This window comes from Pseudorasbora parva, chromosome 14, assembly GCF_024679245.1.
Source record: "Pseudorasbora parva isolate DD20220531a chromosome 14, ASM2467924v1, whole genome shotgun sequence".
Taxonomy (NCBI): Eukaryota; Metazoa; Chordata; class Actinopteri; order Cypriniformes; family Gobionidae; genus Pseudorasbora; species Pseudorasbora parva.
In genome coordinates, this window is record NC_090185.1 from 3689211 (window position 1) to 3704963 (window position 15753).

General features: G+C 38.9%; 1 protein-coding gene across 3 annotated transcripts in view; it reads left to right on the forward strand.

The window, feature by feature from the left end:
* impact (impact RWD domain protein) overlaps positions 1-15753 on the forward strand; it is a 67059-nt gene that overhangs the window by 18748 nt on the left and 32558 nt on the right. For all 3 annotated transcript variants that reach the window (XM_067415234.1, XM_067415235.1, XM_067415233.1), the window contains one exon: positions 13079-13213. In XM_067415234.1, coding sequence (XP_067271335.1) covers positions 13079-13213 — 135 coding nt within the window. The remainder of the gene's footprint in view (positions 1-13078; positions 13214-15753) is intronic.

Genomic DNA, 15753 nt, shown 5'->3' on the forward strand with positions numbered 1-15753 from the left:
CCATCATAAAACTGCATCTATCCATCATAAAAGTGCATCTATCCATCATAAAACTGCATCTATCCATCATAAAAGTGCATCTATCCATCATAAAAGTGCATCTATCCATCATAAAAGTGCATCTATCCATCATTAAAGTGCATCCGTCCATCATAAAACTGCATCTATCCATCATAAAAGTGCATCTATCCATCATAAAAGTGCATCCATCCATCATAAAACTGCATCCGTCCATCAGAAAAGTGCATCCGTCCATCAGAAAAGTGCATCCATCCCTCATAAAACTGCATCTATCCATCATAAAACTGCATCCATCCATCATTAAAGTGCATCTATCCATCATAAAAGTGCATCCGTCCATCATAAAACTGCATCTATCCATCATAAAACTGCATCCATCCATCAGAAAAGTGCATCCGTCCATCAGAAAAGTGCATCCGTCCATCATAAAAGTGCATCCATCCATCATAAAAGTGCATCTATCCATCATAAAAGTGCATTCATCCATCATAAAAGTGCATCCATCCATCATAAAAGTGCATCTATCCATCAGAAAAGTGCATCCGTCCATCATAAAACTGCATCTATCCATCATAAAACTGCATCCATTCATCATAAAAGTGCATCTATCCATTATAAAAGTGCATCCATCCATCATAAAAGTGCATCTATCCATCATAAAAGTGCATCTATCCATCATAAAAGTGCATCTATCCATCAGAAAAGTGCATCTATCCATCATAAAAGTGCATCCATCCATCATAAAAGTGCATCTATCCATCATAAAAGTGCATCTATCCATCATAAAAGTGCATCTATCCATCATAAAAGTGCATCTGTCCATCATAAAAGTGCATCTGTCCATCATAAAAGTGCATCCATCCATCATAAAAGTGCATCTATCCATCATAAAAGTGCATCTATCCATCATAAAAGTGCATCTATCCATCATAAAACTGCATCTATTCATCATAAAAGTGCATCTATCCATCATAAAACTGCATCTATCCATCATAAAAGTGCATCTGTCCATCATAAAACTGCATCTATCCATCATAAAAGTGCATCCGTCCATCATAAAACTGCATCTATCCATCATAAAAGTGCATCTATCCATCATAAAACTGCATCTATCCATCATAAAAGTGCATCTATCCATCATAAAACTGCATCTATCCATCATAAAACTGCATCTATCCATCATAAAAGTGCATCTATCCATCATAAAACTGCATCTATCCATCATAAAAGTGCATCTATCCATCATAAAAGTGCATCTATTCATCATAAAAGTGCATCTATCCATCATAAAAGTGCATCTATCCATCATAAAAGTGCATCTATCCATCATAAAACTGCATCTATTCATCATAAAAGTGCATCTATCCATCATAAAAGTGCATCTATCCATCATAAAACTGCATCTATTCATCATAAAAGTACATCTGTCCATCATAAAACTGCATCTATCCATCATAAAAGTGCATCTATCCACCATAAAAGTGCATCTATCCATCATAAAAGTGCATCTATCCATCATAAAAGTGCATCTATCCATCATAAAAGTGCATCTATCCATCATAAAAGTGCATCCATCCATCATAAAAGTGCATCCGTCCATCATAAAAGTGCATCCGTCCATCATAAAACTGCATCCATCCATCATAAAAGTGCATCCATCCATCATAAAAGTGCATCCATCCATCATAAAAGTGCATCTATCCATCATAAAAGTGCATCCGTCCATCATAAAAGTGCATCTATCCATCATAAAACTGCATCCGTCCATCATAAAAGTGCATCCGTCCATCATAAAACTGCATCTATCCATCATAAAAGTGCATCCATCCATCATAAAAGTGCATCCATCCATCATAAAAGTGCATCTATCCATCATAAAAGTGCATCTATCCATCATAAAAGTGCATCCGTACATCATAAAAGTGCATCTATCCATCATAAAACTGCATCTATCCATCATAAAACTGCATCCATCCATCATAAAAGTGCATCCATCCATCATAAAAGTGCATCTCTCCATCATAAAAGTGCATCCGTCCATCATAAAAGTGCATCTGTCCATCATAAAAGTGCATCCGTCCATCATAAAAGTGCATCTGTCCATCATAAAAGTGCATCTGTCCATCATAAAAGTGCATCCATCCATCATAAAACTGCATCCATCCATCATAAAAGTGCATCTATCCATCATAAAACTGCATCTATCCATCATAAAACTGCATCCGTCCATCATAAAAGTGCATCCGTCCATCATAAAAGTGCATCTGTCCATCATAAAAGTGCATCTATCCATCATAAAAGTGCATCTATCCATCATAAAAGTGCATCTGTCCATCATAATAGTGCATCCATCCATCATAAAAGTGCATCTATCCATCATAAAAGTGCATCTGTCCATCATAAAACTGCATCCATCCATCAGAAAAGTGCATCCGTCCATCATAAAAGTGCATCTATCCATCATAAAACTGCATCTATCCATCATAAAAGTGCATCTATCCATCATAAAAGTGCATCCATCCATCATAAAACTGCATCCATCCATCAGAAAAGTGCATCCGTCCATCAGAAAAGTGCATCCGTCCATCAGAAAAGTGCATCCATCCCTCATAAAACTGCATCCATTCATCATAAAAGTGCATCCATCCATCATTAAAGTGCATCTATCCATCATAAAAGTGCATCCGTCCATCATAAAACTGCATCTATCCATCATAAAACTGCATCCATCCATCAGAAAAGTGCATCCGTCCATCAGAAAAGTGCATCCGTCCATCATAAAAGTGCATTCATCCATCATAAAAGTGCATCCATCCATCATAAAAGTGCATCTATCCATCAGAAAAGTGCATCCGTCCATCATAAAACTGCATCTATCCATCATAAAACTGCATCCATTCATCATAAAAGTGCATCTATCCATTATAAAAGTGCATCTATCAATCATAAAACTGCATCCATCCATCATAAAAGTGCATCTATCCATCATAAAAGTGCATCCATCCATCATAAAAGTGCATCTATCCATCATAAAAGTGCATCTATCCATCATAAAAGTGCATCTGTCCATCATAAAAGTGCATCTGTCCATCATAAAAGTGCATCTATCCATCATAAAAGTGCATCTGTCCATCATAAAAGTGCATCTATCGATTATAAAAGGATGGATACAGTTTTATGATGAATAGATGCACTGTAATGTGAAACAGCAATTCACTGCCTTTATTAAGGTTGGTAGAGCCAGGACATGTTTTAATATAACTCAGATTGTGTTCGTCTGAAAGAAGACTGTCACACACACCTGGGATGACGTGAGGGTGAGTAAATCACGGGGTAGTTTTCATTTTGGGGTGGACTATCCCTTTTAGGTTAAGTTAGCTGGTTTTCCGGAGTAACCTGGTGACAAGTGCCCCAAACCCCTTTAATACCTTAGAAAGCGTTTTATTCAGGATATATCGAGTTCTGATGTGACCGGTGTGTGCGGATATAAAAGAGCCCGCATTAGGCATGTCAAACTAATTGGAAGCAATTGACGACAGCCACCTTGTGTTGTTTACCACGTCGTTTGTTTATCTCGCAATCTCAAAAGTCTGCCGTTTGAATGATTTATCAGTGTTTTGAAGACACGAACGCCAAAGTTAAATCAAGCTCTTGATTACCTGTTTTGAACATCTGTTTTGTTCAAACTTCCTTTGTTTCCAAATGAAGGTCTTGGGTTTGACGGCTCTGTGTGCGATTCCGAGACCCCATTGTTTGGCTGTGATGTGCTCAGTATGCGTGCCGTTGTTTCTTTGTCGTAGTGCGAATATTACATTAGCGATGCTAATTTGTTCCCCCCACACGTTTTGGTAAACAAACAGGCCTAAATACACTCGGCTCTCGTGCTCGCTGGTGACGTCACTTCGGAAGAAGTAACTTAATCTAATATCAAACTTCAGAGGGAAGGTAATTAGCGTCTTCCCTCATCAGCCAAATGATTACAGGACTAATACTTGACGGCGTCATGAAAAGTGCCGCCACCCTTCACACTCGGCAAACATCAGCTCTGTTTTACAGTAATTATGGAGATGAGATGCCAGTTACAGCAGGTTGTGTGGTGAAGGCCCCTCAGAGAGATCAAAAGGTTGTTTTTTTTTTTATATTTCCGCGGGGCATGAATATTCACGTCTGACACGGAGAGGTGGGGGGCGGTTGGGGAGAAATGGAAAGGTCGTTGAAGCTTTGGAACCAGTTTAATTTTATGACAAGCTATAATTAAATTCCCCAAATTGATTTGTCTCAGTTTTCCTGAACTAAATGAGGAAGAAAAGCCGAGCGTACCTCAGCAGTTTCAGAGGCGATTTCTGATGAGCTGTTGTTTAAAGATGGCGGGCATACGTTCTCAGCCATGTTGACTAGGATTTGTCAACCCAAGTGCACATGCTTTCATTCATTAAAGGATAAGTTCACTTCAAAATTACAATTTCATGATATTTTACTCCCCCCCCCCCCCATCTCACACTGCAAAAAATGCTCTTCTTCCTCAGTCTTTGTGTCTTGTTTCTAGTCTAAATATCTAACAATTCTTAAAACAAGAAGTATTTACTAGACAAGCAAAAGTAATTGTCTTGTTTTGGGAAAAAACTCAAAATGAAGAGAGTTTTTGCTTAAAATAAGATAAATAATCTGCCAATGGGGTGAGAAAAATAATCTTAATTCAAACAGAAAACAAGATTATTTTTCTCACCCCATTGGCAGATTATTAAATGTTTGGACTTAGAGCAAGACAAACAAACAAAAAACTAAGTAAGAAAAGCATTTATGCTGTCTTTCTTTCTTCCGTCGGTTTTAAAGGAAACCATTCCAGGGTTTTTCTCCACATAGTGGACTTCAATAGCCTGACAAACCAGACCCACATCAAGATGTTTGGTCTGGAAACTCACCATTGACAGCTCAATCTGAGGGGCGGGATAAACGCTTGTCTGTCAAACTCCCTCTGCACGCGATAGGATAGCGCTATAACAACCAGAGCAACAAAGGTGAAGCGGAGCTCGTTGACAGATTAAACATTCGCCGTATCCGGTCGGCTAAACTCCGAACACATCTTCCCTTTTTAAGAAAGACTTCAGTGCCGTTCTTTGTTCTTTTCTCAGAGAAAAGCTTAACTCCAAGTCTTCCAGAGTCGCGGTCAAAGCTGATTCAAAAGACCGCCGTTCGCCAGTTTCTGTGTTTACTAGAAGCACGCAAACGCAACTCAGCCATCGCCATTATGGCCCCGCCCACCGACCAGTGATGCAGGAAGGACTGAATCTCAGTACTTCAGTAAAAGTACAAATATCCAGAGCCATATTTACTTAAGTAAAAGTAGAAGTACTACAACAACAATCCTAGTAAAAGTAAAAAAGTACTTGATTTTAAATCTAGTACTTTCAGTATTAAAAGTAAAAGTATGTGTAGAACAATTTATTCTCTTAATGTCTATATTCTAATAATTAAAAAGAAGAAAACAGTATGGGCTGTGCGTCTCATCCGTTGCCCAGTTTACATTCTGACTCACAATAACACGCGATCTGCAGAGTTAAATATCAATGTTCAGAAGAACATTTTCATCAGCTTTGATGTATTTAAATCTTCATATTTATGAGGATTCATCTTAAATATAGGATATTTGTCAGCTTTACTGTATATTCTTAAATTTGATCAATAAATTAAATTAGAATAACGCTATATGGTTGTTAAATTAAATAATTTACACTGACAAATTACAACTGCATTAAATAATGTTGTGAGATTGTTTTAACTATATATATTTAATACAAATAAGAAAGGTTGGAAAGAATGTTTAAACATGAAACTAAACCACCAGTAGGTGGCGGCAGGTCTTAATGAGTGAGTCATTGAGTCGGTTCGTTCAAACGGCTGATTCGTTCATGAATGAGGCAGTCGTTTACGAACAGGTCACTGAATCTTTGATTCAACCGATTCATTCAAACGCTGAATCATTCAGTAACACACTATTGCTGTGAGACGCGTTGTGGTTCTGATGTGGAAATATGATCTGATCTTGGGAATATTTTTGCTGCTGAAACAGAACAAAAGCAGTTTATATTGCATCTGAAATGTAAGTGACTCATTTTAATTAATTGTTTATGGAGCTGTCATGAAATCAGTGTCACATTATCAGTCGTGATGGTATTCAGGAAAACACACTCTTGGTCGTGTTGTGATGTTTTTTAACTGTATTATACGTTATAAAATATAAAAACCTTCACATTTTGAATATTTACTGCAGTATGTGACTGAGTTTCTCTGTACGGGCGGCGCTGGTGTGTTTCCATTTCTCCTCGAGAGGCTGCGCGATTGTCAACAGCGCAACCGTCAGTTCATACATTAGCCGATTATTATCCATTAATTATCCCAACAAACCTTAATCTCCAGCCCTGAAACTGATCCGAAAATGTAACGGGACGTTGTAGAAATGTAGTGGAGTAGAAAGTAAAATATTTGCTGCAAAATGTAACGAAGTAAAAAGTATGCACAATTGATTCTACTTAAGTAAAGATACAGATACGTGAAAAATATACTTAAGTAATGTAACAAAGTATTTGTACTTCATTACATTCCACCACTGCCACCGACTCTATACTAGGGATGCGCGATATACCGGTACTGGAAAAATACCGGTATATATTTTATTTAAAACGGTACGATATCATGATTTGGCACATTTCGGTATATGCTGCTTTTCTGAAGTTCACCACTAGATGGCAGCGCGCTACCCAAACTGACCCGAAACAACCGGCAAATGTGACAACAACATAGACGGACAAAATGGATAAAGCAGTCGAATCTCACTCAAGATGCCCAAAACGAATTAATAAAGAGAGGAGTAGAAGTGACATTTGTAATGACTTTGCTTATAAAACTGATGAAGAACCATCAAACCTAGCCAAGAAGCATCTGTCACTATCCTGACTTTAAGACTTCTTAAGAGATCGACAGGTCAGTGGATCATTCAAACCATCTCATTTAGACATTTTTGTTTTTTTAACACTGATCAACGCACACACACAGCCTAACATAAGATCGAATATCACAATCTCCAGCGTTCGTTTCAACCAATGACATTTAGATCTCATTATATTTGCACGCGTACTATTGCACTGTTTACATTCGCGTTAGACACCGCCGACTGTGTTTATGTGAATACTCACTAAAGACGGACATTTGTACATAATTCTGTGTATTTGACTGTTTAAGGAAACTTAATGTGTAATGTGCGAGCGTGACTAAGTGACAGGCGCGCGTGTGTGTGTGTGTGTGTGTGTGTGTGTGTGTGTGTGTGTGTCGTTGTTATGAGCTCATGTCTCCTGAGACTGTTAATCTCTTGCGTGTTCAATTGATTTCCGTTCTCCATCCCGAGACGAGCGTGAAATGTTGAATCGGATTATGCAGATTGCTTTAGTGTAGTGCGATGTCTTTTGAACCCAGAAGCAATTAGCTAATTTTGAGAGATTTTTGCTGAAATTATTTCTCACAAGAAAGTTTTCAAATGACTGATTTGATGTGATAAGCTTCGCTGATTAATTTACTAATAAACATTTGTGGTAATTTCCCACTTTATAAACTCAAAACTTGCATAATTGTTCTCATTCGCGTGCAATATACCCGCGCTAATATCAGACCTTGTGGTATCGATTTAATATCGGTACTTCGGTATTAGATTGTGGTACCTTACCGAAGCCAGAATTGTGGTATCGAGCCATCCCTACTCTATACACGATGTGATTGGCCCGACCAGAGTTTGGCGTTTACAGCTCAGACGTGTATTGAGAGTTGCTAGACACTCGCGGCAGATTAGATTTGCTGCCGCTAGGGTGTGTCTAGATTTCTAGGCTAGGACTTCTATGCACTCCAAAAAATGCTCTTCTTACTCAGTCATCTTGTCTTGTTTCTAGTCTAAATATCTAACAATTCTTAAATCAAGATGCATTTACTAGATCAGTAAATTACATAAGATTACATTTTTTCGTGGGATCATCGGAGTCTCTGAAGCTCTTTCTCTGAAACTGCATTGATTTGGACCTTCAACCGTTCGTCATTGAAGTCCATTATGTGGAGAAAAAACCTGGAAAGTTTTCCTCAAATAAACTTATTTTGTTTTCGACTGAAGAAAGAAAGTCATGAACGTCTCGGATGAGATGAGGGTGAGTAAGATCAGGAAATGTTCATTTTGAAGTGCTTAATTTGGCTCTATTTCCCCCCAGTTCTTCCTAAAATGTCCTGTTTTTCAAGGTTTCCACAGCCATGCTGGAAATATCAGGGAATTTTACGTTTGTGATTTCCAGACATGTAAAAGTGATTGAAATCCTTAAAATTGTGCACATTTCAAGGTGCTCAGAAAACCGTTACCCCCTTTTAGAGTTCTTTCAAATCACAGGATATTTCTGACATTTGTACGTTGCCATTTAATCACAAGCACTTGAACTTTAAGACACTGCCAAACTTATTTCAGGTTAGCTTGGCTTGATGTAAAACGCCAATGATCAAGCAGAAACCTCGGCCAACCGTCACATAATGCCATTAATATTCATTATCCCAGGCACATCTGGCACAGAGTTTGTGCGCTGAACAAACTTCCTGAGGAAATGTGAAGAAAAGTCTTCTTTATATTCATAAAGCTTTAGCCCTAATCATTGAATTTATTTAGCGGTTAAGCTTTCAAAAAGCGTCTCATATGAATGTCAACTAGGCATTTAAAACCATGTCGTGCTTCTGAAGAGAGGCTGATGAGATTTATAATGTCTTCTTTCCACGTTTCGCATTGTTCCAACACCCCTGATGCCAAGATCTGACACCTGACAGGGCATACAAATGAAAAACTGGCTCTCTACAAAGGGATTTTGAAGCCGTATAAGCCAGTATGAAGGAGATTCCTTGGTCGAAATGTGTGGGAGAGCTGTTTTTTGTCACTGAATCTTAATGCTGTACTTCAGAACAGCTGGAACGCCTGATTGCGACTTCATTTAGTTCTCATTTAGTTTCTCGTTTCAATTTTCCAAATGACATGTGGAAAATAACTGATTTTAGTTGGAAATGTTTCGTTCTGTGGTTTTATAGTGTGTAAAACTTTTCTTTGTACACTTTAAAAGGTTAGTTCACCCCAAAAATGGTCAATTCTGTCATTAATTACTCACCCTCATGTCGTTCCAAACCCATAAGAGCTCCGTTCATAGGAGGAAAGTGTCACGGAAGAGATTGTTGAATAAAATTGTTAGTTTTTTTTGTGCACGATAAGCATTCTCGTTGCTTCATAACATTAAAGGTGCCCTAGAATAAAAAACTGAATTAACCTTGCCATGGTGAAATAATGAGAGTTCAGTACATGGACATCACATACTGTGAGTCTCAAACATCATTGCCTCCTCCTTCTTATGTAAATCTCGTAAATCAAAAACACCACGGAAAAATAAGTGCTTCTCAACATAAACCCAACCGTGACGCAAGCGTTGGGGATCATTTATATGCACGCCCCCAACATTTGCATCTGTCTGAACATGCCGAATCTACTGATGGATGGTAAACAAGACACTCGAAGATCGCAAAAACGGCTCTCATGACACGTGTCATGTTCAGGCTGTGCAGGGGACGGGAGGACTTTTCATATGTCAACAGTCATGGTTGAGGTTTATTATAATCGGATACCATAACAAATCGTTCGTTTTTCCGGCCCATTTCAAGCAAGCTTCACTCAGCACTTAAACTGAACAAAAGGGGCAACTGTATTCCTGCAAGCAGTAGCCTAAGTAATTTATCCACTTATTGACTGGCTGTTTAAAAATTTCTGATTAAATTGAAAGTGTCTTAGAGAGACCGCATTGTTTAGATACCGCAAGATGCTAGTACAGTAACAGTAGGAAACACCAAGTACCATACAAAACTAAATAGTGTGTCTAATGACAAAGGGTAATATCATTTTGTATTACAAAATAAAACCGTAGATACCGTTCACTCGATCCTTCTAGCAAACGTCACCTTTTCCACCATATAAGTTCAAACGATAGTCAATGGAGATTGATAAAATGCAGCTTACTTGTTTATTGGTGTTTTCAGATCATCCGCATGCGCGTGAGAGCTCGCGTGCGTATGGTTGCCAGATTGGACATGTTTAGGTATAACACTGGATAGTACACAGGTTTTTTCCACAGAAAAGCTCTGTTTGGGGGATTTAATTACTGAAATCTGGCAACCGCACAAACGAGAGCTCTTTCTCGCGTGCGGATGATCTGAAAACACCAATAAACAAGTAAGCTGGATATTTCAGCAATCTCCATTTGAGATGTTCTGCTTAAATTGTCGTTCAGTCGGTCTGTGTTCTGTCAGGACTCACGAGCCGCTTCACTGAACTGCTGTGAGCTGCTGAAATAAGCCAATCAGAGCAGAGCTCAACATTAATATTCATGACTCTTCCAAATAAGGCAAAAGCAGAGCATTACATCCTAGGGACAATTTATAGCGTTGTAAATGGACCTGTAAAACTATATCTGGACACTTTTTCCTCTTAAATAAGCCACATACCCTCTGTGTAGATATCAGAGAACAGTTTAACATATTGTTTCAAATCATTCTAGGGTACCTTTAAGCGCGAGTGATTTACATGTTAAGTCAATGCAAAAACGCGAATAGACATTCTGTGCCGCGATTCGCGTGAATGACGCGGTTCTGGTGAGTTGAAAAATCTGAACTTTGGAGGATAATTTGCCAATCAGGAGCTTGCTCTAATGCCATCAATGAGAAAAGGTTAGGGTTAGGGTCATGTCGGACAATCTGTTATAGTATAAAACGCTCTTTGCTCAATTTGAGCTATACATATTGAGACTACAAGCTAGGTAAAGCCGGCAAATTGAATTAATTCACCGGATTTTAAAACAATCCATGTCGGCCATTTCGCAACGAGCCGAGCCGCCACCTCCTATGACGTAAATTTGCGTCTGTTGTGAAGTGAATTTCACATGAGAAAGAAGAGAGTAAACTCAAAATGTTCTAGCGTCCAAGTCGTATCTGGTGTGATACTTTTCTTCACATCTGTTCACATTTTCAGTCCTTCATGGTATGATTGGGCGTGGTGTACTTCAGATAGTAAATATACACTGGCACATTTCCAGACATCCGGAAAAAAACCTTGCTGAAAAAAAAAAACGTAGACCCGACAGTCCTGGCTAATTTCAGGCCAGTTTCCCAGTTTTCATTTATGTCAAATGTTTTAGAAATGTCTAGTTTTTTCTTGTTTCGGGCTTTCTTTGTAACCCTTGTGCACATTTTTATCTTTTTCAGTATAGCTTTTTCATCATTTTTGTCTGTGTTAATTTCAACTGCATACCTTTTGGCACAGGTGTGTATATTAATTAGAATTTACTATTTCACCCCCATTTCCTTTAAAACATCTATTTTGCACTAGGTACAGAAAATAGTTCCTCTTTTGGACAAACATATCCCTATTACAACTGCAATTTTTAATCCCAGGGCCATTTAACTATAAAACGATGCAATCTTTGTTAATAGGCTTTTATTCTGTTGGTAAGGGTTCAAAATTAAAACTTGTGTGTGTGTAATATTTAAGAGAGAAAAACCCAACTGCAAATCTCAAACCCAGCCGCTGTGTGTCCCTACCAGAGGAGTTTTGCTGGCCTCCACTAGGGAAAATTTGGTACTGCACCCAAACGAAATCTCACTGAAAGCTCGTTTTTTGAGATATCAACCCCAAATTTGAAACACAACTTGTTTCTATTTATAACGTTGATTTACTAAGAGTTTAGCATGTTTCATAAAATATGAACACACACAATACACCATGGCATTATCCTTGGATAACGTTGATTCACTATACGTTCGTGTTATGAACAAAACACACATCTGATGCAGTTTCTCTCAAGGCCTGCGGTTTCCACTCATGATCGGGAACAAACACACACACTTGCAGAGCTTTAGAAACACAAACTGCATCCACTGTTGCCTTAATGCTGGGTTATTTGTGAAGCTGAACAAGCTGATCTTTCCCTCACAGCAGACACACTCTTCTTTAGTGACATCGTGGTCTAAAAAACAAAATGGCAGCGCTGCCGATGGCTCCAGCAACCTGAACAAAGCTTGTTGATGGACAAACGCTTGCTCTCGCTCTGGTGGTGTGTGTGTGCTTGTTTTTGTGAAATATGAGGATTTCAAAAGGCTTATAAATCATACAGAATTTAAATCAAAATCAAATTTTTTTTTGATAAAGTAAAAATGCAGCATGTTTCCTGTGATGGGTAGGTTTAGGGGCAAGGGCTGTGTGTGTGTGTGTGTGTGTGTGTGTGTGCGTGCGTGCGTGTGTGATGGGTAGGGGCAGTTTAAGGGGATATTAAATATGGTTTGTACAGTATAAAAACCATTACACCTATGGAATGTCCCCACATTTCACAAAAACAAACGTGTGTGTGTGTGTGTGTGTTCGTGACTCTTTAGCTCCGCCCACTGCACGCCTCCACAGACTCGGCTGTTTTCAGAAAGAATCGGTGCAGCGTATCTGTCTTTTCTAAATCTGATAAACTAAAGACTCTTGGGCGATGTGAAGGATCAACACGACTCTATAGATACTCCAGATTAACACGAGACTGTGTGTGTTTTGACACCTTTAACATGTTTATGTTCATCGTACACAGAAGTTCTGCTAATGTTTCAGGAATGAGGCTCATTCTTCGTGCAATATTTATGTATTTGGCTCTTTTGCTCTTGATGGAAGCGTTTGAATGTGCCCTTTGACCCTTCAGATGCTTCTAAAGGGGTGATAAAGTGCAAGTGCGTCCTGTATCAAAAAAGACATTAAGGATTATTTTCATTGGAGTGTGTTTTGCTGATTAATTAAGGAAACTTGTGGAGGGATGTCACTGACCTTTCTTGATTTACATCTTGAACACTCATCTCAAAACATCTCTATTTTAATAATTGTAAACATCATTTTCTTAGACTAAAATGTCAATGAAATGTGCAATCATTATTGGTACACCGCTCTTCATCCGTCTGCGCTTGTCTCTGTTTTTAGAAGGACCGGATTCGGAGAAGACGATGACGACGGAGGAAGAAGAAGCCCATGATTATGACGAGGATGATCTTCCAGATTATAGCGTCCTAAAACTCGCCAACCAATCAGCTCAGCTCCTCTCCGACGCTTCGGACGGTGCGTCCCAATATTACACTAATGAGATTTGACTATAAAGGGATAGTTCACCCAAAAATGAGACTATCTGCTGACCCCCAGGGCGACAAAAATGCTCTTCTTACTTAGTATTTGTGTCTTGTTTCTAGTCTAAATATCTAACAATTCTTACATTAAGATAAGTAAAAGTAATTGTCTTATTTTGGGAAAAATAACTCAAAATGAAGAGAGTTTTTCTTAAAATAAGATAAATAATCTGCCAATGGGGTGAGAAAAATAATCTTGTTTTCTGTTTGAATTAAGATTATTTTTCTCACCCCATTGGCAGATTATTTATCTTATTTTAAGCAAAAACTCTCTTCATTTTGGGAAAAGCAAGACAATTACTTTTGCTTGTCTAGTAAATACTTCTTGTTTTAAGAATTTTTAGATGTTTGAACTAGAAACAAGACACAAATACTAAGAAAAGAACATTTTTTGCAGTGAATGTGTGTTTGTTTCTTCAGGAGAACACAAATGAAGATTTTTAACTCAACCGTTGCTCGTATAATAGAGACAGAGCATATTTAGGCCACGCCCACACCTGGGGGAGGAAAACAATCCAACACTCTCCATTGACTTTGTATTGCGTGAAGTCTTTTCTTACTTATAACAAGAAACAGAACAATGTCTAAAAGCTGATATGTGACAAGGTGTGCAGCAAACAAGCTAAAAAACACAGAACTAAGTTTTTATAAGCGGTCGATCCCAAAAAACGAGCGTTTAAGGAGACAAAAGTGCATACAGGCAATAAGACGTGAAGCTTCACCGGGAAGAAACATAGACATTAAAAGAAATGGACAGCGCGATCCCATTGACTTCAACGGCGGAAAAATTAGGCCAATTAGAAGTACTCACTTCCTGATGGCTGAGTGAACTGCGCAGGCTCAGACTGAGCTTGAGGACGTAGATGTGACGTGAGCCTCCTGTCGGACAGCTGTAGGTCTTCTAGTAGATGTGGAAAGTGAAAGCTGAATCACGTTGTTTAAATATTTTCTCCCGTTGCTTTTGGCTCACTATGGGCTTCTCCCCATTCTTCCCCCTTGACTTTATCAGACTTTATGTCTCCACGTCCCCCCGACTGTCTCATAGACAGTAAAAGATTGCCTGCGAGCGTCTCCTCGGGTCTATACGGTAATTTCTCAACTGTGCGACAGAGTCGCGTTGGTTATGACGCAATCGTTAGCCTATTTTTACAAAAACAGCTTCTGCGGGGCGATAGTGTAAGATACAAGGTAACGGAGCCTTTTATGCATTGTCGTGTTTCTTTAGAAATAAACAATGGACAAATGGAGTCTTTAAACGCCTCAGATGTAAAGTTATTCACTCTCAAAGTGACTCAAAAATGAATGGGAGTCAATGGGATGCTAACAGCAGGTGATGGCTTGGTTAGCAATGGCAGCCCCTAGAGGTGGAACGCTTTCCGAGCGCTAGATTACCCCCTTGGGAAGGATGGGTCAATTTTGGGATCCTGACACTCAGTATGTCTCAGTATGCCTACGTGTGCAGTAAACATTTAGTCAAATATCCAAATGTCAGTTTTATATATTATATTTCCTGTCGCTGATTACTTTCCCCTCCAGGGGGCGTCGTTCTCAGTGTAATCTGGCAAGTCGCGCTCTGTGTCTATTGTTTGTATCCACTTTTGTGTCTTTAAATGTTCGTTTTTTTGGGTTAACAGCTTGTAAAAACTTCTGTCTTTTTGTTCCTGGGTTTTTTAGCTTGTTTTCTGTACACCTTGTCACATATCAGCTTTTAGACATTGTTAGTTTTTTGTAATAATTCAGAAACGATAAGGAGGCCGCTTCCCGCAATAGAAAGTCAATGGAGCCGGTTGGTTTGTTTCCCCCCGGTGGGCGTGGCTTTCACATTATGACGCGTGTCGCTCTGTCTCTATGCGTGTCAATGGGGTGTATTTCTATGAGAGTAAAAAACACGCATACATACGAATCCATATTAAACCCTGGCGCTGGGAACACTAGATGAGATTCGTCTGATATGAGGTAAAAATAACACAAACACTGTTGTGTTTCTGGCAGAAAGCGATGGTTTCGTGTCTTAAGACATCAGTGTGTCTCCACGAGCCTCAGGGTTTAATATGGACTCGTATGTGTGTGTGTTTTTTACTCTCATAGAAATACACCCCATTGACACGCATTATACGAGCAACGGCTGCGTTAAATATCTTCGTCTTTGTTCACCTGAAGAAACAAACACACACACATCTCGGACCCTCTGGAGATAAACATCACAGCCTTATTTTTGGCTGAACTATCCCTTTAAACACTGGCTCTCAGTCACTAATAATTGTCCGCCTAATTTCCAACACGTGCGTATGCACATAAATTTGTTCTTAACCTTGATCTGAATGTATTGAATTTGAGTATTTGTAATCAGCGACTGTATGACCAAGGTTAGTCTTTTGAGAACATGCTATAAAGACTTTCCAAACAGCCTTTCCTTTACAGACTTTCATCTCAGCAAACAAATGACTCTCTCTAAAGACAACCAACCAAATCCTT